The sequence below is a fragment of the Zophobas morio genome, unplaced genomic scaffold (assembly GCF_036711695.1).
Source record: "Zophobas morio isolate AGI-343-1 ecotype UQ-CSIRO unplaced genomic scaffold, CSIRO_AGI_Zmor_V1 ptg000011l, whole genome shotgun sequence".
NCBI lineage: Eukaryota > Metazoa > Arthropoda > Insecta > Coleoptera > Tenebrionidae > Zophobas > Zophobas morio.
The window spans coordinates 7,357,574-7,383,135 of record NW_026972116.1 but is presented as its reverse complement, the minus strand read 5'-3'; the positions used below and the strand labels follow the sequence as shown (position 1 = coordinate 7,383,135).

Genomic DNA, 25,562 nt, shown 5'->3' with positions numbered 1-25,562 from the left:
AGTCCCGGTTTAGCGCCTGTAGAAATATTTATTTTATCAATAAATATGTTATGCACAAGTAGTAAAACCACAACTTAAGTTCTGCACAATAAACATTCATTATTATTGACTATGTTCCTTAAATCATAACTTGTGCAAAGCGGTGGCGGTGATTAACAATAAAATAACAGAAATGTATGAGATCATTTTTATCGTTTGCCCACTTCGTACGAAGCCAGCAGTCGACAATAACAACAGTTCAAAAATTGTATTTCCTATAATAACACTAATTAATATCAATTGCGGAAGACATTGGCGAACTGAAGGAAACATTTTAAAAATACAGATTTAGTAAATTTTTGTTACAAATTGTTCTAATTCTTACAAGAAACCGATGCAGCTTGGCATACTTTAATAAAGCCTATTTGTACCATGAAAAATTTAAATCACTACAAAGGGTCCAGAGATTGAAATGAATTACTTTGGTGCAGAAATTAAGTTGTAAATAAATACTAAAAAAAGTAGAAAACAATTACGTTGTTTTATGTCTTTCTAAGTTGAACTTTACGGTGTGCAATTCACCTAGTTACTCCAAGTGGTTGCATTTGTTCAGAAGTTGGGGATTTGGCGGTGACTGGTTCTTCCACATCAGGTGTCTTCTTTTTACGCCAAGAAGTGAAAAATGTGTCGCCCTTCCCAAACTCTTCGCCATCTTGTATAGTTTGAGGCATGGGTTTATTCAAAGTTTCTGGAAGGAATAGGGTTAGAAAACCGGAGATAAGAGCTATGACAGCGAATATTATAGAAGGCAGCTTGGGATCGAAAGAATCAAGAAGAGTAATAAGAGGCGTTAAAGCGCCTGAAGTTCTCGCACACATGGCCCCTATTCCCAGAGCCGAATTCCTGACAACTGTAGGGAAAAGTTCAGCGGAGTAGTTATAAATGATTGCAAAAGAACTAGCGATGAGGAATTTACCCACAACGACAAAAGCTGTGGATTCGGTGCTTCCCATAACAAGGTTGGCCGCAGTAATGCAGCAAATGCCACCTAAGATCATGTTAAGAGCAGTTAAAGATCGTCTGCCCATTCTGTCCATTAAATACACAGTGAGAACATAACTAGGCAGTTCAACCAAACCCATGACGAAGAGAATAAGATAGGGATCACCACTTAGCTGTCCTGTGTTTAGTGATAACCCGTAATACACAAGAGAATTAGCAAACCAGTTCAAGCACACATTAAGAGTTTTGATTCGTAAATTTGGTGTTTTGAACAAATCTAGTACTCCAGCAGAGTCTTCAGTCTTGGTTCTGCTCTCAGCAGTACCTTTTGAAACGAATTCGGCTGTTTCGAGACTTATAGGACTTCGATTCATTTTTAACGCTTTTTTAACTATTTCTACGGCTTCGCGCGCCCGACCGTTGGCCCAAAGCCATCGCGGTGACTCATCCATTAGCCAGAAGTGGCCAATTAGCACTGCACTATGAAGACCGTAGATGATTTGTAGGAGTTGGCGATCTTTAATGAGGGCTCCCCAACCTGCCACCAACATTATTCCGCAGGCAAAGGCTGCTTGAAAGGCCACACCGCACATTGAACGTTTGCTTGGACCAACCAGTTCCATTGTGAGGACAAAACCTGTAAAGAATTCATCATAAAACAAGGAATGCGGAACTGAAAGAACTGTTTAATGTTAGAAAACGCTGTAACATCAGACGGCATACGTTAGAGGTGGTCCTAAAAAAGTTTTAGGGTCTCCAGAATTGGCGCATTTTTGAAGATAGTAATCAAATCAGTATTGTATTGCCGACATTGGTTTTCTAGCATCAGACAGGATATCTATTTTTTACAAATGCAAATAATAATTGTTAAATAAATATAGTCACATAGAACTAACTCAGACTCAGATGAAAAACGTTTTATTTATGTTAACGTTATAGTCTTTGTGGAATTTGGTAAAATTTTTAGATCATTCCTGAGAAAATGATTACTAACTTCATGTTTTCTACATGTTTTACTCCTTAGGTACATAATATGAAAATGTCAATACGTATTCCGTTTCTAGTTTGTGGTCATTTTATTAAACACGTAACTTCCAAAACTACTTAGCTGATTATCGTGGTAATTTTGGTGTAATTTAACACTATCGTGTAGATGGTTAAATGCTAACCAAAATTTATGTTTACCCCTACCAGCATTTTGATGATGTCATCTCTAAATTTTGTTAGGTAAATTCTATTTAAATTTTATAAAATACCATGCTTCTACAGCAACTTGTGGTTTATTAATTTTTATTTTCTGTAATAGAGAACTCAATTTTTGGAAACAGAATCAAAATTGTACAAGAAAATTTGAAAATTCATCGGAGAAAATGCAGTCTTGCAAATATTTAAGGTTTTCATATCATAATTTATTTTAGAAATTACTACACCAGTTAATCTAAAATTTACGATATGTGTTGAGGTTATCATCAGTCTGGCAAATCACCAACCAAAATTTGTCTATTCATCCTAACTACAGTTTTAATGAGTAAGAGAGGTAAGTAGCAACTATTTGAGATGTGTAAAATATTATGTGTCCCTGTATGGTTTATTAATCTACCCGCGTTTTTTATTTTAATATGTTGTATATGTTATTATTAAAATATAAGTATATATCAAACTAAAAAATGAATTTATGAATTAGGTAAGAAACGGATCTTGTTTTATTGTGCTTTAGGTGCGAGGGAAATTCTGTCTACGTAACTTTTGACCAATTTTTACTTCCCGAACGTAAGCTAAGAAAGCATGGTAAACGAGTCCATTAGTGACTCTCTACTTTTATGTTTTCTCGACGTTTCATGATCCCAAAAATATCGAAAGTACCAGATCGATTATTCTCAAATTTAGACGTATATTAGGAATATCGTGTAGATGGTAAAATGCTAACCAAAATTTGTTTGATTATTTCCACCAACGATGGTATGACGTCATTTCAAACTTTTACAATAGATACATAATTTTATTTAAATTTTATAAAATAACATACATCTCCACTTGTAGTTTATGAATGCTTCTTCAGTTTTTGCCCTAGATATTTGTAAAAAAAAAATTGTATAAAAACATTTTACAATTACGATTCTCCTAAAAACTGAAGAAGTCATCTAAAATTTTACCAAATAAACCCTATTTAAAATGTGCAAAATATGATTCGTCTATACTTGTTTTTTTATCATTCCATTGATATTTTTTTTAGAATTTCTTATATAGGATGATTAAAAAAATTAACGAATGAGTCAATTTATTTTATTAATGAAATCAAAACTGCAAAACCGAATGCTTTGAAATCTTGCAGACATTTTAAAGTTATCGTAAGCATAATAAATTTGCAATCATAATATATGTTTAGCCCCTCCAAAAAATTTTGAATTTTGATTAATATACTCATTGTATATATTGTATATAGGAAATCCTATCGAAAATGTTCAAAATACAATGAGTCTATATTAATATTTTTTAGAATTGCTTATGCAGAGTGACTCAAAAAATTAGTAAATGAGTACACTTATTTTATTGATTTAATTAGGAACGGCTAACTTCATTTTTCCGAAAATTTGGGAATACAATACTGTTATCGTCGTTAGTACTACACTACACCTAACCAGATTGATAGATATACGTGTCTTTTTAAAAATGTTGATGACGTCACCACAAAATTTTGTAAAGGAAAAAAATAAAATTCGCAAAATCAAATTTTGTAATTTTTCGAAAATGGTGGATGTTTTATTGTACTTCAGGAGCGAGTGAAGTTGTGTCGAAATAACCTTCGACCAATTTTTTTAACATGCGTATAAGGGATTAAAAACAATTACTGGAATATAAGAAATATCCTTTCCAATGGTGCATTTTTCGGCAAAGTTATATTCAAAAATTCTGTCGAGGTAGCGTCATAAAATTTTCGGTGGGTATAAATACATTAATTTTGATATGTAGAGAGTAACATGTAACGTCACTGTCTTAAAAAAAACTTGCGAAAATTGATAGATGGATGGATCGTTTCTAAGAAAATTTAAAATACAAACTAATTCAAATAACATACATTTCCTGTAAGCTAATAAATACATTAAAATTATATTACCAAAATACAAACCAGATCGCGCATCCTTTGAAACGTATAAATCAATAAAATGTTGTTGATGTTTGTTATTTAATTTAATTTAATCAATAAAATAAATTGCCTTCATATTAATTAACCTTTTCGAGACACCTGCAGAAACAAATAACACAAATGACGGGGGTCTAAATAAAAACCTGGCCAAGAGTGTTGTGTTACTAGATTTTGTTTTTTTCCGTATGTTTATTTCGAAATGAATTTTGAAAGCTGTGAGTTTGACATCGAATTGACAACTGTCTCGAACACGATGACAAACACTACGACATAACGAAAAAAAAAAAAAACAAAAAATCCGATATTTTACCACGGCACAAACAATATTCCGTTTTGAGGACTTTTTTTGCTGAATCAGTTAAATTTTTTTTTTTTGAGTTGGACAGGATGAATAAACAAAATTGAATCGATATTCAGTAATAAATAGATCAATGTTGGTATCTTATCAAAAGTTCAAAGAAGTTATAGTTCTAATGTAGGTTCTATGATAAATTGCGAAATTTCGTCCTGCATGTTTTATCTCTTTTATCCCATAAAGAGATTAGTAAATTTTTAAACTAGAAGAAAACAAATCCTAGCTATAAGTTTCAAGCAAAATTACTGACTTGACAAAACTTTGGGACGACGTTGTCAATTTTTGGAATGAATAGTTTCCAGTTTCTACACCTACGAGTATTTACAAGAGGTTTTATTTTTCAGTTTGTGTTATTAAAATAAAAATATTTATCATTATTTTTCAAATATTCTGGTAAGTTTCAGTCAAACCATTTGTTGCTTGTAACAACAACAAATCTACATAATTACTGGTTTTTAATTGCACCAATAGAAACTTAAAGAATGTTTTAAAATACATCAGTGGAGCAAATGATCACATGTTTTGTTTCCTTATCGCTAAAACTGATTCTATGGCTACCATTTTCTGGTCATTTAGTTTATCTCAGTTAATTCTATTAATTTAATTATCATTCCAACTTTACCTGTTATATAGCTGCCCGCAGATCCAAAAATCCCGTATAAATATCGTAGAGCCAAAAATGAATAATAATCCGGTGTGAAGGCCACCGCAACACCAATAACTAACTGCAACACAGCCGACCAGACGAATATGGGTTTTCGTCCAAATTTGTCCGCCATATTGCCAAGAGTGACAGCCCCGGTGAATACCCCAAACATATAGATCGACTGAGCGACAGCGCCCATCCAGCGGTTATCACAGACAAAGCTCCATTCGATTGCTCTTGAAGTCTTGTAGTAGGTGTCGTCGTACACCCATATATCACACTTGTAAGAATCGTTGGTCGTGATGTTCAGGAGGCTGCAACTATCGAAACCCCCCATAGGAGACGTAGGGATGTATAATGCCAGTTCTGTGTCGTTTAATTGTGTCATTGTGTGGTTCACATCTACGTCGGGAATCTCGCATCTGTTAAGATAAAAAGTGAGAAGTGAGGTATGTTGAAAGGGTTGTTGCAGACCTGTGTTCAGGTATAGCGGCCACGGTTACCAAAGACAACATGTGAAGGCCAGCAGTTACAGCAGAGAGGATGTGGAGAGTGAATTGCCACATCTGATATCTGCCGAAATCACCTGAAACAAAAAAAAAAACAGTTTAAAGAAAACTACGTTTATACAATTTTATATTGCGTATTTTTTTAAGGAAATGTATGAGAAATTCTAGTAAATTATTAACAGGTTTCGGCATCAATACAATTTGGAAAAATATAAATATTTTTTTAATTATTTCAGTTAAATATTTTATACAATTATTTTTACTTTTATTTAATTTTACTATCAATGCACAAGTGGTAAACAACTAATGATAAATAGAGACAACATTTCATAGAACAAATAAATTTCACATTTTCCAAAATGTATTACAATGTTTTTTGCCATTTAAAAAAGATCAAATAAAACTACATTATGTTATTTTATATAATTTAAAACCCATTTACTATGTACAACTTTGAGGTAACGTCATCACATTATTGGTGGGGATGATTGGACAAAGTTTAGTTAGTTATTAATACGTAGGTATACAAAATTTGACAACAAGCGGTCCGGTACTTTCGGAGATATTCTGTCTAACAAAAATGGATACAGACTGCGGACAGACAGACAGACAGACGGAAACAGGAGGCCCATTTTTTCGTACTCTAGGGACCCATCAAGAAAATATGAAAGCAATAATCGCCCAATGGACTCGAATGCAATACTTTCTTAACTTACGCTCGGGAAGTAGAAATTAAGAAGAAAACAAGTCTGTCTAATACAGCTACTGAAGTTTCATATCAGTAGTATTAATCGCTACTTTTGATCGGAAACAAACGTTACTCGTTACTCCCTAAGCGTATGCTAAGGAAGTATTGTAAGTATTGTAATTCGTCGAATGGCTACGTTCATGTTTTCAAGAGCTCTAGAGTATGAAAATTAGGTATCCCATTTTCATCTGTCTGTCGTCCCCGAAATTATTGGACTGCCTCTTGTGAAATTTTATATGTATGCTTGGAATACTGTGTAGATAAAATTTGTTTGATCATCCTTACCAACAATTTGATGACCTCACCTCAAAAGTTTCCATAATAATTGCTATTTTTACTTCCCGAGCGTAAGCAAAGGAAGTATTGTAATCGAGTCCGTCGGCCGACTCTCTACTTTTACATTTTCTCGATCTTTCATGATCCCTAGAAGACGAAGAATTAGCTCTCCCGTTTTCGTCTGTCTGTCCGTTTGTCTGCCGTCCTGGATTTTTATTAGACAGAAAATCTCCGAAAGTACTGGACCGATTGTTGTGAAATTTTGTATTTATATTAGGAATATCATGTAGATGGTAAAACACTAACCAAAATTTATCTAATCATCCTCACCACTGATGCGATGACGTCACGTCAAAATTGTACGTAGCAAATGGGTTTTACATTGTATAAAAGAACATAGTCCTAGGCATGCAGTTTTGGAAAAAAAATCAAAATTATAAAACAACATTTTCCAATTTAATTTTGAATCTGCTAAACCAAATGCTTTGAAATCTTGCAGATATTTTAAGGTTATAAAGTGCATAATAAATTTTTAGTCAAAATATATTTGCTTATCCCCTCCAAAAAATTAATGACGTCAACTCAAAAGTTTGCCGAATAAATCCTATCTAAAATGTAGAAAATATGATGAGTCTGTACTTGTAATTTATCATTCCATTCATATTTTTTGGATCTGCATATACAGAATGACCCAAAAAAATTAATGATTGCGTAAATTTATTTTATTGATTTAATCAGGAACTACAAAACCGATTGCTTTGAAATCTTGAAGATGTTTTAAAGTTATCATAAGTATGGTAAATTTTTGATCAAAATGTATTTGCTCATCCCCGCTAAAAAAAATTATGACGTCGCCCCAAAATTTTGCTGAATAAATCCTGTCTAAAATGCACAAAATATGATGAAACAATACTTGTGATTTATCATTCCATTCAAATTTTTTGGATTCGCATATACAGGGTGACTAAAAAAAAATAATGAATGCGGGAACTTATTTTATTGATTTAATCAAGTACTACAGAACCGAATGCTTTCAAATCTTGGAAATATTTTAAAGTTATCAGGCGCATGGTAAATGGTTAGTCAAAATGTATTTGTTCATGTTCCCTAAAAAATGTATGACGTCACCTCAAAATTTCGCTGAATATATCCTATCTTAAATGTGCAAAGTATGAGGAGACAATACTTGTGATTACACTACATTAAAATTGTTTGGATTTGCTTATACGGGGTGTCTAAAAAAAATTATGATTGAATCGATTTATTTTATTGATTAGATCAGACTATACTTGTAATTTATCATCGCATTCATATTTTTTAGATCTGCTTATACAGGGTGACTCAAAAAAATTAATGAATCAGTCAAGTTATTATTAATCAAAGTACGAACGAGCCGTGACTTCCAGTGTGAAAGATTTATTGAAATATCCCATCACAGAACTCTAATGAGAAGAATCTATGACAGACATAAAGATACGGTTCTGAAAGCGAGGGAAGTACTGTCTAAATCCTTTAGATCAATTTTTCTATATATAAAAGTTAATGTCCCGACCGACCAATCAACACACAGCCCAAACCGCTGATTGTATGTAGAAATTTGAAATTTGGAGAGAATGTTCATTTTATAGTGGAGGCATCGTTTAAGAAGGGATTTCTCCAAATTCATCCCCTAAGAGGGTGAAAAGGGGTGGTAAAATTTGTATCGGACCAATATTTCTACTGTAAATTTAAATTTTCACGTGAAAGTTGGTATTAATGCTCTTTATACAAATAATGAAACACGTATTAAAGCATTTTCGGAGATTCAACCCCTAAGGGGGTGAAAAGTGGTGGCGAAGTTTGTATGGAAAAAATATTTCCACTCTAAATTTGTACGTGGAACTTGGTATTACCTAATACTCTTCAACACAAATAATGAAACATGTATTTTAGATTTTTTTGAGATTTCACCCATAAGAAGATGAAAGGTGGTGACAAAATTTCAGGAAAAATACTTGTATGTAGATTTTCACAGAAAACTCTGTATTAATGCCCTTCAATACATATTTTACTTGAAGCTTGGTAATAATACTCTTCAACACAACGAATCGTCTACGCGAGGGAAGCCGCGGGCGAAAAGTTAGTATTTTATAAAATAGCAAACTCTTGTATCTTATGGTTTATGAATTGACATTGATTTTGTGTACTATTATTATTTTTTATTTTACTATTAAGTCTTAAGTGAAAACTGAAGATCAGAAATAGAAGGTACATGTTCAGTACATACCGTAAACGGCGAATTTCATTGCATGATCGAAAAATAATATAATACATTTCTTGACGGCAGGTATTTTCGTCCCTTGCTTCAGCTTCAGCTTCCCTTGTTTTTGTACCACACAACTTATTGATAAAAATATTATCTTCATCAAGCTTTTGAATTAAAGTATTACATTTTTGTACACTCAGTACATTACAATATAATATAAAACTAGCATTCGTCAAATGGTGGTTAAAAAGTTTTCAGCTTAGAGTAGGCTCCGGCAATATTTTTTATTCCGTTGATTAAACCATGCGCGTCAAAATTCAAACTTGTCAAATTAAATTTCGAGCAAGGTTATGAGTAACTAAGAAAATAGTCCAAAGTTCTTTAGACAGAACTTCTCTCGCCCCTGAAGTACATTCGAACAAATACAGCTTCTTCGAAAAAAATGCGAATATTATTTACTTTTTATGACAACCTCTATAAGCTGAAATAAAGATATGTGTGGACCGTTGAATTACAGGTAATGAAACATGCTAATGTCGTAAATATGTAACACCCAAGCAGCTTCTGCACCATTGTATTTAATATCTTTAGCTAATAAATCTATTCGTTACATATTTATTACGTTTCGTGTGTTAGTTTTAAAAAATTAAAATAAGATTGCTACTTATCATATAACAAAGTACAGTGACAATTTAGTTACTAAGCGACCTATGTGTGTATAGCCACTCTATGTGAGTGGGAAGAGTCAAGTACATCTGGTGTTACACATATCAGGCTTATCGCTTTTTGTTTTACGTTTGGTAATTGATTAATTCGAATACATATATTTTCAAGGTCTTTAAGATGCAATTCAATAACCCACTTTATAAGGATTATCTTAAAAAAATTAAACTTGGACAGAAATAACCGAATGAGCTTTTCGAAATTTTCACTCTGATGTAGAAATCATAAAATTTTAACTAACATTCGTTGATTCAGATCTTTTAGAAAATGAATAAAGTCGTCTCAAAAAGTAGTAAATAAAGTCTCGAGAAAATGAATTTATTGATATAGATTATTTAAAAATCGTTCTTAAAATTTTTTTGGAATTCGGTCTATATACTAACGTGAGTCGTATTACTAAGCAGTTATGTCACTTTAAATTAAAACGTGATAATTAAAAATTAAACAAGCTGCTTTATGACACTTTATGAATTCTTTCGTTGTGATGTCATATTACTTTCTGAAGGAAAGATGTGTTCGGAATTTCAAGGAAGTTATATGAGGTGCTTCTAAGAAGCTGCATAAAATAAATAGATCTGTACATTTTTTGAGACATTCTGTGCAATTATGTCTAAAAAATAAGAGCATGTTACGAAAATAATAGTTTGTAGGAATGACATTATTAACATTTTGGAAGGAACGAAGAAATGCTTTTAAAATAAATTAATGAATAAATAAACAAAAAATGTTCCTGAAAAAAATTTGACCATTAAATTTGACCAAATATCGGAAATAACACACTTCTTCAAACTTTTGGTCAGATAAGAACATTGACTTAGAGATGATACAACATACAATATACAGGGTGTCTCAGAAATAAGTACATTAATTTTAATCAGTTATAGAGCTCATTGAACTCAACAACTTTTTTTAGTAGAGTTTTGTCAAGAACTTTTTAATTATCAAGTTAAAAATTGTTAAAGTTATACCCCAATTAAGGTTACCCGCCCATGGATCCTCAGTCACCCATGGACACTAATAATTATTATAATTAATAATTTATGGTCAAAAACAGTTACTAGGATACGTATTTTCCTAATCTTGTCAATGTGACAAACATTTAGAGAGAAATTGAAAATCCTGCTCCCTAATGGCGTACGGAATTTCATCGGCCCAAATGTGGATGTTGAACACCTTCCCTCGTGTAACCGACCTCATCAGTTGATGGTATAAGAGATACAAAATTTGCTTGTTCGTTTATTTTTCTATTAACCCACTCACAAAAGTTTTGCCTACGTGGTAAGTCTGTTGTTTCAATAACTGAACTTTCCGGTCCTGAAAGGGGTACATTTGTTCCCTGAGTATCCTCCAAATACTACTTTCCGATACATCACACTAGACAGTGATACGTGCTAGTGCCCGGTCGAACTTCACCACTCTTCAAAACAGCCTCTTCAATATTAGCAAGTCTATTACAACGTAACTTACCCCGATCCTGAGATCCAGGTTTAAAAGATCCGTAGTCTCGAAAATGCTGCAACGTTCTTAAAACTGCGCACATTTGGCAGACGACGATTTGGGAGGTTTTCTGAAAAAATTCGTTGGGGGCGAGTGCCGTTTCTCCGAGCTTCACCATACGTTAAAACGATATCGGTGCATTCCATATTTGAAAACAAAGCCATTTCAACACATTTCGTCTATAAATTAGAAATCTGTGCCAAACAAATTTTAGAGAGACAACGTTTAATAACATTGACATAAAAATAATTGTCAGTGTCAAAACGGTTGCTACGGTACCTTCTTCATTGTTGTAGTGTTGCTATTATTTAAGTTATTATTTAAGGTGAACATAGACGGCTCGTGAATATATGGGTGGGAAAATTCGAAATTCGACTTGAGTTTTCGAAAAAATGCTAGATAAAAAAGTTGTTCCGTTTCACGAGTTCTGTTACTGGTTAAAATTAATGTACTTATTTCTGAGACACCCTGTATATAGAATATACATACATTTATCTCTATCAAAAATTTTATCCTGATTTCAGTGAATAAATAAATGCTTTGAAGCGTATGTTCTGATAGTGTTTGTTTTGCCTGAGAGACAAGAGAAGGTATGTGTAAATAATTTCACAGATATTTTTTTATCCCATAGTAGATTTTAGTATGTTAACATTAAATTGTAAAAAAAAAACTTGCAAAAAGACAAGAACAAAATATGATCACGAACTCAGACACCAACACGAAATTTATGTAATAATGATGATAGTCTTGCGTATTTGTTTTGTGAAACCGGAAATAACAGTTACGTCAGATTATAAATAGAGAATAAATTATATGCATCGAGTTTGATTTTAATCGATTTATACATCTAAAATATAGCAGATGTGAATTTTTTGCATAAAAATGTTCTCAATTTCTGATTAAAATGTAAACTTTAGATTATTTTTTTTCTTTATGAATATTATGTGAAATTTCCGGCGGAAATACGTAACTGACACGGTTGCATGCACAGTTCTTTTCTTTTGTATTTTACGAGAGTAGAAGTTGTATTACATAATAACATTTCGTTATGAAGACTGTGAAAGGAATTTAAAAAATATGTGTGTTTTGAATAAGATCCGTGTTTGCGATTTTTACTACTGCACAATATTGCACATAATATGACAAAATTTCTAAGTGCCATTATTTTGTAGCAGGTAAAATCTTTTTTTAGAACTACTTAAATTTGTGGACTACCTATAATTTTAAAAATACCGAATTAAAGACCTATAATTTTTTCTATTTATGTGCAAAAGCTATAGTGATTAAGCAGGTATAAAAATAAATAATAATTTGAGTCCTTAGAGAAATTAGTTTATATGATAAAAAAGTTTCATCCAAATTTTTTTAAAAGATAGTATGGATTAGGTATTTGTGATAACAATTTTTATTTTATAAACGTAACATTTTCCATACATACTTTTAAGTGAAACATTTGTAATGTATGTATCAGGTTTCGCTTTTAGCGTTAGATTTGAGATATTTCTATTGTTGTGAACTCCTGGGCGGTACTGGGTAGATGCTAAAATGCTAACCACAAGTTGTCTGTTCATCTTAATCAAAAATTTGATGACGTTATCTGAAAATCTTATTGTTCGTTCTTAATTAAAAATGGCATTTTAAAATATAAAAAATACAAATGCAGCAGTATACAGTGTTTCCACTATTCCATCGAAAAGCTTCTCAAACTTTTCTATTCGCAAACATTAGTAATTTTATCCACCCTTTCTCTGTAGGTCCTTAAATCATAATAAACCATTTTCAAGCAATTTAAGGTTGTTGTTTTGTTGAGATCCGTTCCATTGTAGGTTAGTCTTTTTACTTCCCGAGCGTAAGCAAAGGAAGTATTGTAATCGAGTCCGTCGGCCGCCTCTCTACTTTTACGTTTTCTCGATCTTTCATGACCCCTAGAAGACGAAGAAATAGGTCTCCCAATTCCGTCTGTCTGTCCGTCCGTCTGTCCGTCCGTCTGTCCGTCTGTTGTCCCGGATTTTTATTAGACAGATAATCTCCGAAAGTACTCGACCGATTGTTGTGAAATTTTGTACTTATATTAAGAATATCATGTAGATGGTAAAACGCTAACCAAAATTTGTCTAATCATCCCCACCACTAATGCGATGACGTCACTTCAAAATTGTACATACTAAATGGGTTTTCAATTGTATAAAATAACATAGTCCTACACATGTAGTTTACAACTCTGAATCGACTTTTCACCCGAAACGTCCAGATTTTTGGAAAAAAAATCAAAATTATAAAACAACATTTTGAAATTTAATTTTTAATCTGCTAACCAGAATGCTTTGAAATGTTGCAGATGTTTTAAGGCTATAAAGAGCATCATAAATCTTTAGTCAAAAAATATTTGCTTATCCCCTCCAAAAACTTGATGACGTCAGCTCAAAAGTTTGTGGAATAAATCATATCAAAAATGTACAAAATATGATGAGTCTGTACTTGTGATCTATCACTCCATTCATATTTTTTGGATTTGCATATACAGGGTGACTCAAAAAAATTAATGAATGCGTAAATATATTTTATTGATTTAATCAGGAACTACAAAACCGAATGCTCTGAAATCTTGCAGATGTTTTAAGGTCATAAAGAGCATAATAAATGTTTAGTCAAAATATATTTGCTTATCCCCTCCAAAAACTTGATGACGTCAGCTCGAAAGTTTGCCGAATAAATTATATCTAAAATGTACAAAATATGATGAGCATGTACTTGTCATTTATCACTCCATTCATATTTTTTGGATTTGCATATACAGAGTGACTCAAAAAAATTAATGAATGCGTAAATATATTTTATTGATTTAATCAGGAACTACAAAACGGAATGCTCTGACATCTTGCAGATGTTTTAAGGTTATAAAGAGCATAATAAATGTTTAGTCAAAATATATTTGCTTATCCCCTCCAAAAACTTGATGACGTCAGCTCGAAAATTTGCCGAATAAATCATATCTAAAATGTACAAAATATGATCAATCTGTACTTGTGATCTATCACTCCATTCATATTTTTTGGATTTGCATATACAGGGTGATTCAAGAAAATAAATGAAGGCGTAAATTTATTTTACTGATTTACTCAGGAACTACAAAACCGAATGCTTCGAAATCTTGAAGATATTTTAAAATTATCATAAGCATGGTAAATTTTTGATCAAAACGTATTTGGTCGTCCCCTCTAAAAAATTTATGATGTCACCACAAAACTTTGCTGAAAAAATCCTATCTAAAATGTACAAAATATGGTGAGTCTCTTCTTGTGATTTATCATTCCATTCAAATTTTTTCGATTTGCATATACAGGGTGACTCAAAAAAATTAATGAATGCGTAAATTTATTTTATTGATTTAATCAGGAACTACAAAACCGAATGCTTTGAAATCTTGCAGATGTTTTAAGGTTATAAAGAGCATAATAAATTTTTAGTCAAAATATATTTGGTTATCTTCTACAAAAAACTGATGACGTCAGCTCAAAAGTTTGCCGAATAAATCGTATCTAAAATGTACAAAATATGATGAGTCTGTACTTGTGATTTATCATTCCAATCATATTTTTGGATTTGCATATGCAGGGTGACTCAAAAAAATTAATGAAGGCGTGAATTTATTTTATCGATTTAATCAGGAATTAGAAAACCGAATGCTTTGAAATCTTGGGAATATTTTAAAGTTATTATAAGCATGGTAAACTTTTGTTCAAAATGTATTTGTTCATCCCTCCTAAAAAAATTGATGACGTCACCCTTAAATTTTGCTGAATAAATCCTATCTAAAATGCAAAAAATATGATGAGTTTGTACTTGGGATTTATCATTCCATTCATATGTTTTAGATTTTCTTAAGAGGTGGTTCAAAAAAATTAATGAAGTCAATTTATTTTATTGATTAAATTAAAGGCAACACTTATTATTAGTATTACACCCCAACCAACCCAATTTGGTAGACACAAAATTTGTTAAAGGAAAAACTCGGTTGAAACATAAGGGTAGCACGCTTATTTACATCGACTTTAACATTACAGACCTGCATTTGTTTTATGCGCTCACTTGGTTCCGCGAATGTGAAATAGACATGTTTATAATCAACCCATTGTGAATTTCACCGTCAAGAATTAAAATAAAACCCAATGTTTTATATAATAAGCGGAAGTCGAAGCAATAAAACCTATGGTCGTTTTGTTTACAGTTTCTCTGTTTGACTCTCACGTATACTGTTACGCCTGTCATCTTAAATTAAGAATGTTTATACATACACGATTTTCAGTTGCCTCTGATACGTATACGTGAGTAAATTGTTTCGTTATTTTATTGATTATTACAAATCAATATTCAAAACGAGCCAATTCATTTTCCCGAAAATTTGAGAATATAATAATTTTATTCTTAGTATTACATTACATCTATCCCAACTGATATACGTGTCCTTGCAAAAATGTTAATGACGTCATCGCAATTTTTTTTAAATTCCCACTACAAAAATGTAATGAGAAAAAAAACACAATAGGTATGCAGTCGTCAAGTTTCCGACAGCGAGGGAAGTACTGTCTAAACTCTTTAGACCAATTTTTTTAATTATCACATTATACTTGTAACCCCAAAAATCCTCAGACTACCACAGTTTGAAAAACACCGCGTCATCACTTTTTACTTCTGGTACAAACCGGAAAGACAAGATGCTGGGGTATTTTGGGTTTGTTGTAAAATGTTTTGTTTACATTAAAACAGTTTACATTATGTTCCACATCTGCCCGTTTGCATGACTGAACTTCGTAAAACTTTTACACATTTATTATTCTATAAAATAATTCCTATTTTTAATATTAAGTGAGTCATTTCTGAGGAAGTGATTTCGCTATTATTGATGTACTAACACACAAGAAATTATTTAATAATTTTTGTATTACGTGTATCTTGAGATGGTTTAAACATTCGATATCTCATTTTGACGCATCTAGGGAAGGAGAATAAAATAACATGAGTTTGTTACGTTACAGAAACTGTTGTCACACCTATCGATAGATCTAAAATTAGAAGTTAATTACTACAACGCTACAGTTTTAATTAGCAGAATAGCATTTCCTGCACTTTTACAGCATTCAAAATTATTGTGTTAAATTTTAGTGCGGAAGCAATTTTCATTTTAACTTGTTTAAAACGAGTTGCCCCAAAAATCAAGCGAGTACTTGTAATGAAAGCGCGAAATAGTGTACCGATGCTTACTAAAATGCGATAAAAAGCAGAGATAAGGAAAATCGATTTGGCGGATGTTTTCACATCACTATCTGATACTTGATAATTATAGATATTTTTCAAAAACGTTATTTAACAATTTAGAGACTCTGAAAAATATGTTCTCATGGAGATTAAAACTTATAAAATAATCTGGCATGGATCTTTAACACGGATATAAATCTCAATAAGCGAGGAATTAGAGCAGATTTTGATCTTAAGCACCTATAGTGCATTAACTCGTTTGATTTTTTAATCACACTTATTTATTATCTTAATACGAAATATGTGTTTCTTCCATACTTCAGATAGAAATTTCTGTCGACGTTAATTTAAGATTGCAACAAAATATTAAAATTATATTTATCTAGCATTTATTTAAACAATGCTGAAAGTAAAAACTTGAAAAATATTTCGAAACTTTATTTTAAGTTCTAAACTCACAATAGGCTTGTTCGTATTTTTGACAAGAAATCAAAAAATCAAGGTTATTATATTACTGTGAATTCTACTTTGAGTTATTATTATAAATGCAGGAAATGACCCGTTTTGTCTCTCGGGTCAAATATACTGACATCGTGTTGCGATTATGAAGGTTTTTCATTTAACATTTATGGTGGTACTTCGGAATTAAAGACCTATATAAGCAAAGATAATGTAATGTGATTTATATGTCTAATCTAGTAAACAGCGGACATTAACCAAAGCTTTATGTTAGGTTAAAATAGAATCCTAAATTTTTGCCCGTTGATTGAAATAACGACAAAAAATATTTCACACCCCATTTGTTATTACAATACGAAATTAACTGGCGTAATAAAACATACAATGGCGAATAAAACCCTTTGCAAAATTTACTTCTACGACTTAAATAAGAAATTAATGAAAAACAAAGAAAACCTAACACGAATACTATGATATGAAACCAATAATAGTTAAGTTAAATTAATTTTGTCCTGCAATGATTTTCTCCACAGTTCATAACGAAGTATTAATAGTTACTTGGAATTTCAACGTTCCTCGAACTCTCGTAATGAAAATTTTGCTACTGTTGTGACCTAAATAACCCTTTAAGAATACCTACTTTTTTGGTAACAAATATAATTTCTTTGTTTCTTCAAAAGACCACGCACCTAAATAAGTTCGCTTCGTTTATCTCGTTTTATTTCGCTATATATTTCTCCATTCCAAAAATAAGATTTTGTAAATTCATGTAAACAGTTTAAAGTAAAATGAAATTAACGATTTTATTTTAAGTAATACGTATTGCTATCCGCGAGACTATCGCGAATTGGAGGTCGTTCACATTATGTTAATAATTTTATCTCGTATTTATGGTGTTACGGTTTTAATTTTTATATGCGTAATCTTCACTTTAATCCTACTTTACTCGAACGCATTTGTAGTAATTATACGTAATACGTATGTGCGAAATTATTAATAAACTACTTATTTTCGAAAGTGTGCTTTCATGCTAATAAACCATAATTTTCTAATCTACAAGTTGACGCCACTATTAAAATAATAAATCACAAGGTGTTTGCTAATAGTAGTACGCTGATCTATTTTAAGACCTAATTAGCCAATAGGCCGCTGAAGTGAATAAACATTTAATTTTGATTTTGTTGCATAACATTGAAATAATTGAGGACAAATCAACAGCAGAAGTGTTTCAGCTCATGGAGGAAAAACAATGCCAGTAAGTAATAATGTCAGTAAGTCAAGCGAGAAAAATGAGACCATTGTTTTTACCAGTATAGTACTTCGAATAAGTACAAGTGAGTACTACTGACAAAAAATATTCTTATTTACTATTTCAGCGATATAGGTTACGCAGAAAAATTATTGCTGAAATAGGGGTTAAAAAATTGCAATAGTGTGTATATTTGTTCAACATAGATCCGAAATTTATAACCCTAATATATCACTCCATAAAATTTTGTAATAGACTATAAACTGTGTAAACTCAAAAATCAAATTGATTAAAAAAGGGAACAAAGCATCCGATCTATTTATTTATCTTACTTTTATTGGGTTTTATTATAAACTGTAACAGGTGATTAATTCTAAATTTAAAACTGTTGTAAAATTAGGAAAATTATATCATCTCGGCTCGTGTGCAGACATCAAATTGCATCGACTATTGCTCTCTGCAAGTAAAATTGTGTCACTGACCTTAAGGTAACTGTAACATGGTACTTTTTCTTTACCGCGATTTAGATAACGCTCAAATAAATGCAATATTTTTGCTTCATTTTTGAAAACGGACAAGGAAGTACTTTTACAGTTACCAATTGTTCAGACTCGATCGCACAACAAAATCTGGGTGAAAATAAATCTTATAAGACACACTAATCCGTTCTATAATTAGCTAATCCTTTTCAGTTTACAGTACGTACGTATTTGGCGTACTTTGACTGATTGGTATTAGCGATTTATAATTAATCACTTACCAAGATATCCCATCATGGTATCTAAATCGTAAGCCCCATCCATCTTGGCGGGTTACAGTCTTTACCACTTCTTCAAAACAAAGAACAACAACAACAATAAGTTTCCCTACACAGTCTCCACGCACCACTCAACTTTTACTCTTTTACATTTCATGTGTTCCAAGCGACTGCGCTCCTCCGACAAGATAACACCAAATGTGGTTGGAAAACTGATTGGTTTGTCACGTGTAAAATCAAAAGCACGTGGTTTTCTAAAAATGCTTCAGGCCCAAAGTTGTCCCCAAGTCTCGTTATCTGCCAAGAGATTAGAAAAAAGTTATCGTGAAATCATTGCCGTGTCTATTTTAAACCTGCTTATCAGATGTATTGAAAAATTATGGAATTTTGTTCCTTCTGACGGGGTCGTAGCAGACACAAGAAGCGTGTGCTAATTGATAAAATTAGATTTTCTATGTTAATTACCTACATTTTGCAGTTATCTGAACTTTAAATAATTCCTTGGTGTATTAAAAATTTCACAATTATTTTTAGGTGATAATTGCTAGGAGAGTGTTAAGTAAATAGAATAAAATACGTTTCACTGAAGGCACTGTGTGTCCACGTGACTCTGTCAAAGACATTTAACAACAAGCATGGTCATTTTATTATTTTCTTATAAAAATATTCCACCTGGCTTAAGCAAATACTACACAGCGTTAATATAACATTAAATAAGCAGGTATCATATAGGCAAACAATTTTTCTGCACGTACCTACGGGAACTCGTTAAAAATGAGAGAAAATGTGGATTTCCTGTTGCATTTTTCCTTCAGTGATTTATAGTAATTTTCCATTTACCGATGTTGCCAGAATTGTATAATCAGTGATTCATTATCGAAAAGTGTACTGCTAATAAGAGCTCGTCCAATTTAGCGTTCTCTTTTTTGATGTTTACAGCGGATGGAATTTTGGCGCTAATTAAACGAAAAAATTTGTTTCGAAACTGCCACAATCGACTAACTCATCACTATCTGCAGGTTAACGTTATTGATAAGTGTTTGGCAAATATCGCGTGGAAGTAACTATTTTATTGGTAAAATGAGACTGCCACGCGTTCATGCGACTTACGTAAACACGATTGTTCCAGCGTGTCCTTGGTAAAATGAAAATTTAGAATTAAATTATCTGATATTGAAGATCAATATCTTGGCGTTTCTGCAAATAGTTTTTATCTGGTATAGCTATTTTTAGGAGTTTGTACTTGTGGGGTTTTATTCACATGATTTTTTGATTAGTGAATTCAGGACAAAGATTAACTTAAAACTTACAACTGATGAACTTGTGATACTAGATAAGTGTTTTATTTTTTACTGTGAAAATAACATTTATGGCATCAATAACTTGTTTTTTAAACGTTCAAGTAACTAAGTAGATAATGACGACTTCAACATTTGCATAAGTGATTTTATTATTATAATTGAACTGTGGCCTAGACTTTGTAAACAAGTAGATAAAAAGATCATAATGAATGTTATACCTGCTCACTTAGGTAAGTTGCTGTTACTAAGAGTGGACGCTTTATTTCTTTATTTCTAAATAAGTGAAAGTAAGCAGAGTAATTTAATGCTTATTTATTTTTAAAGAAAGTTATACCTCAAAAAAGAATTAGAATAAAAAAGCGTTCAGTTTAACCAGGCGAAATGCATAAAAATAGCTTTTCGAACAGTTCCAACGATGAAACATGTCGATATGTTTTTATCATATAAATTCGACAAACATTTGCAATTTAATCTGCATGGATATAAGTTTCTAAGCCGCAGAGCTTTCAGTACTGTTAATCATTTAAATATCTTCATAAAAAACTTCTCTGATAATGGTACCAAAACCCGAAAATCTGAGTTGACGTGTTTGATCTTTGTGGATTTAATCATTGCTGTGTATTATTTTTATCTTGTTGTGGATGTGACACATACCTACCAGTTGCAAATATTTTAATTAAAGATTTAAATAGTTATAATAAATAAATTTTAAGTGGTTTCTTTAAGATGTAGCGAAATTTTACGCTTCAACAACAACCAGTAAAAACTACATGATGATTATAAAATTTTGAAATAACCGAATGGTAAGTAAACTGACGTATATTACCTTCAAAGTTAGAGGAATGTGGGGCAAAGTCAAATATCTGAAAGGTACAATGTTACATAAATGACCTAGTTTCAGATTGGTACTAGTAATTGCAATTAGCGACAGGGCAAAAACATATATACATAAGTGTTATTTAATTTGTGAAGTGGTACAAAATGATTTAATCAAAAAATAATAGTTACATTCTTTTAACATGTGATATTTTTTATTTAAGTTAACCTATTTTTGAGAAATTATATTTTTATATGAAGCACTTGTAGTTGCTACGGTCTCGTTATTTATTTTTTTTTTTTTTTGTACTGAAAAATGCACTTTGAAGTTATGATGATTCTAAAAATTATACAAAAATCTCAATAAATCCACCATGTACATACATATAATCATTAAGGCCAGTCCCCACGTTTTCTCAGCGGAATTTTCGCTCTATTTTCAAAATGTAATATCTCCGTTATTAACAGATCTATAGTTTTCAAATTTTAAATATATGTTGTCCATAACTTTCTTTATATAACGCAAGGGCAATTTTGTTAAAAACAGCTTGTGATCATATTATTTTTTTAATTTTAGTGAAATTTTTGCATAACGTATTTTTAAAAATCAATATTTCAGTTATTTATGGAAATTTTGGAACGGGGTTGTCACCATTGTTTTCAGCTTGCAAAACTTGAGAAATTCTACGAGGTCGATTTTTGACTTTATTTGTTGGGACTGAGATATAGTAAAAATAAAAGTTAGCAACTTCCATGATATACGCTTTTTTTAACTGTGTATCGTTTCTAAAAAATAAAATCGACGATATGTCTCGTATGATTTCTGGAGTTTTGTAAGCTGAAAACAGTGTTGAAAACCGTGTTCTGAAATTTTATTTAATAATTGAGATATTGATTTTTAAAAATACGTTATGCAAAAATTTCACTAAAATTAAAAAAATAATATGATCACAAGCTGTTTTTAACAAAATTGCCCTTGCGTTATATAAAGAAAGTTATGGACAACATATATTTAAAATTTGAAAACTATAGATCTGTTAATAACGGAGATATTACATTTTGAAAATAGAGCGAAAATTCCGCTGAGAAAACGTGGGGACTGGCCTTAATGAAACGTCGCGCAAAAGAAAACGGTTCACGAACTTCCCGTATACAATCACAAAGTAGACTAAATAATAACTGTTTAAATTTTTATGGAGTATTCCAGTTTGTGCTCCTGTCTCGCTTTACCCCACCTCCTCTATATCTTATTGTATTATTCCATTTGATATTCCAGTAAATATTTTCTTTCTGCTGCGGGTTTATTAATATAGCGTCCTTACGTTCACTTTTATATCAACAGGTTGTTTAAGTCGTTCATTACATTGCTCACCATAAACAATTAAAATGAATATATATTATTTTTCAAAATGGGCGCGAAGGTCAAGGACACGCAAAACCCAAAAATTTACTCTTAACTGTGTAGTTTAGTATTTTTTTACACCTCCTTATTTTACTTTATCGACAATGCAATAGTGACTGATCTGTCACTTTAAACGTCAAGAACCGCATTAATTTTGAATCGTTTCTATGAGCGCGTTCTATCGCAATATTTATGATAGATTATGTTCTTACGGAGTGGGGAAGTTAGAACTACAACTTAAAAGCACCCAGCAGAGATCCTAAAGGAACAGATTTATAAATATGCCCAGGATAAATGGTATGGCAGTGACGAGAGCAAGAGGAATTATCCACCTATTTTTCAATATTCCTACCACTGTCAGTATAATCCAATTGAACTGGCGTGGGGACAGTGTAAACTATATTACAATTGGTGCTATTGGTGTTGTACAGTCCTTATGGCGGGAGGCTCTTGCTACAGTAGGTGCAGACAAATGGCAAAATTTTATTAGACATTGTGAACGGCTGATGAGGGATGATTGGAAGCGTTTAATGGGTAATGCACCATATGAAGACATACCCCCAATCACAATTTCTCTCGATTCTGATACTGAATCAGAATGTTTTTCTAATAACTTGTCAGCTTGTCACTTTTTCATTTGGCATTTAATGTCAACAACAATCAGCATTAAGCCCTCAATGCAAACGGCTCTAAAGGCCTTGCTATGTACAGCAGCTGTGTTGAAACATGAGAGTGAAAACAATGTAAATTCTGTGTTTTCTGTTATATAACATACTATTTAGTTACATTTTCTTTTGTTTACAATATTATAGACGAGTACAACACAGATGCACAACAAAACGTGTTATTTACTGTAACGTCCGCGACCCTACAGTTTTGCGAGGGTTGTGATCTCCGCTAACTACACTGGTAAGTTGTCGACCTTGAAATTTGCTTAAATTTTGAAAAATAATATACATTTTCAATGCACTGTATAGTTAAAATAAATACTACTTTCACATCCGTACACAATAAGCAGGTATAAATAACTTCTTTTGAAATATTTCACTACATCTCACGTCCCAGTCACAAACATGGAACGAAACTGCACTATTTTTAACTAAATTATAGAGTCAGAAACGTCAATAAAATTGATCATGAAATGTGTTTAGACAGAGTGAAGAGAGTGATATCTACTTCTTAAAATGCGGTCTATTTTTGGAAATTTGGTATCTGCTAGAAGCGAGTTATATTCAACCTCGATGTTCCATTAGAAAGAGTTTTTAACACGTAACAAACACTTAGTTCACTGCGAAAAATACTGCTGTGCATATGACCATTATAGTAAATGTCAAAAAACAACTTGATTAGATATCCGTAAAATGATTTATGCACGCTACAAAAGATAAATGTAAATACCATAATATGCAATTCTTAGTTTGGAACAAACGTTACTTTACATTTTACACAAATATTGATTGAAAACAATTAAATAAGCCAGAACATCAACGATTGGAAATCTGTATTCCTAGGGTCATTTTCAAACTAATTGGGCGTAACTCAAAAATATCGATTTCATTGTAATGTAGCCATTATTTTATTTATAAATTTCTTAACAGAAGTAAAACTGACGAGTACCGTTTACCCACTGAACAGTAGTGGAAAATTGGATCAATTCGAGCGGTTTCATAGTTAACCATGATAAATACTGCCAGTAACCTCGTGTGCTTTTTCTGGACTGCTGATAAGACAGTTTGTTGAATAAAAAACAAAAAAAAAAAAAAAACACGCAGAATTGCAGAGAATTTTAGTGTTTTCTGAAATGATTCTTTTTTATTCTGTTGCGAATGGAGAGCTAATACGTGGACAATAAATTTGCCTAAATATATAGTCGGGGAAATTTGAAGTGGTCGTTCTAATTTTTAAAGCTTCCACAGGATTATTACCAAAAATGTCAAGTAATGTCTACATCTATAATATAATCTACAAAGGAAGTGAGATTGAAAGCAGCGTCAGAGAGAAAATACAGACGCGTTTTCGAAGTATTATTTTATTATGTATTTTCGTACAAATAACGCCTGAACTAGTCAGTTTGTTCTGGTCTTGCTTCTATTTTCGTTATACTTTTATTTATATTTTAAACATGGGGCGAACCACACTAATGTTAATGAAAGAACAGAGGACATTAATGAATTTTTTTGTCCACAAAAAATCCAAAATTCAAATATTGTATACAGTTCATTGTTTCTATACGACACAACTAGTTTAAATTGTCATTTGTACACAAAACGTTGATAAAACAATTTTTCCAAAAAATTGGGTTGATCTTCATACTTGGTTTTACTTTGAAAGCCGTTTCGTTGGACTCGCTTGCTCCTGTGCAGATATTTATTTGGAAATAGGCGGGTAAACATCGTTTGACAGAAGTTAGGATGTTTATGATAATAATCCTATGGAGGCTTTAATAGTATCTTTGTCGTACCGTGTAGTTTTTGATATTTACTAAAAAAGTCGTCTTTGCACATTTTTTCATTGGTTGGCTTTACTCCAGAAAAACTAATTTATTTCCTTGGATTTAAACAGCGAATTAGCCGTAAAAATATCTTTTACCAGTTTTGTTACTTGTTGCTAGCGAATGATTTTTATAAGCAGGTTGAATTTTGCCTGTTATGAAAGACTGTGTTTTCAATAATGTAAATTAGCGTTGTCGCCGTATTTATGCAACCAGCAATATACTAAGTGATAATTGGTTTCTAACCTATTGCACTTTTTGTTGACGTTGGCATGGTCGTTGGCACGGAAACTATTCTAAATGCCCTAGGGTATTATTTTATATTTTAATAATTATAAACCAATAATAAACTGGTAAGACTTAAATTTTTTGGATTATGCTATAGCAATTTGAAGCTTCATTCCAGTAGTACGGTTCTATTAATGAAAAAACACCCGCAAGTTAGCTTTAGAAAAGCAATCTCTTTTTGTTGTTGTATACTACACAAAATAAGGAGATAAACTGGTCGAAATAAGTTAAGGATATTATTTTATTTTTTTTTCCACTGGCGAAAAAGTATCAAAGGTGGCGTGGATATGTGTCTTATGGCTTTGTGTAACACCTCCGTGAGTAATAAAGTTTTTGGACAAATGCGTAAAAAGTTATCGAAGAAATTACAAAATTATCACAAGAGGCAGTACATTCAAATGTTTATTTCCTTGCATTT

General features: G+C 31.8%; 1 protein-coding gene across 2 annotated transcripts; it reads right to left on the bottom strand.

The window, feature by feature from the left end:
- Positions 1 to 8: 8 nt before the first annotated feature.
- LOC135126760 (organic cation transporter protein) lies at positions 9 to 19,916 on the bottom strand. Of its 2 annotated transcripts, none has more exons than XM_064052888.1 (5): positions 19,602 to 19,916; positions 18,850 to 19,143; positions 5,602 to 5,713; positions 5,104 to 5,549; positions 9 to 1,618 (listed from the first exon to the last, which is right to left on the bottom strand). In XM_064052888.1, the coding sequence occupies exons 2-5, from the start codon at positions 18,890 to 18,892 to the stop codon at positions 558 to 560; spliced, it is 1,662 nt and encodes a 553-aa protein (XP_063908958.1). In that variant the 5' UTR covers positions 18,893 to 19,143; positions 19,602 to 19,916; the 3' UTR covers positions 9 to 557. The 2 variants fall into 2 exon arrangements, with proteins under 2 accessions (XP_063908958.1, XP_063908959.1); XM_064052889.1 differs by lacking the exon at positions 19,602 to 19,916 and adding an exon at positions 19,200 to 19,218.
- Positions 19,917 to 25,562: the final 5,646 nt, after the last annotated feature.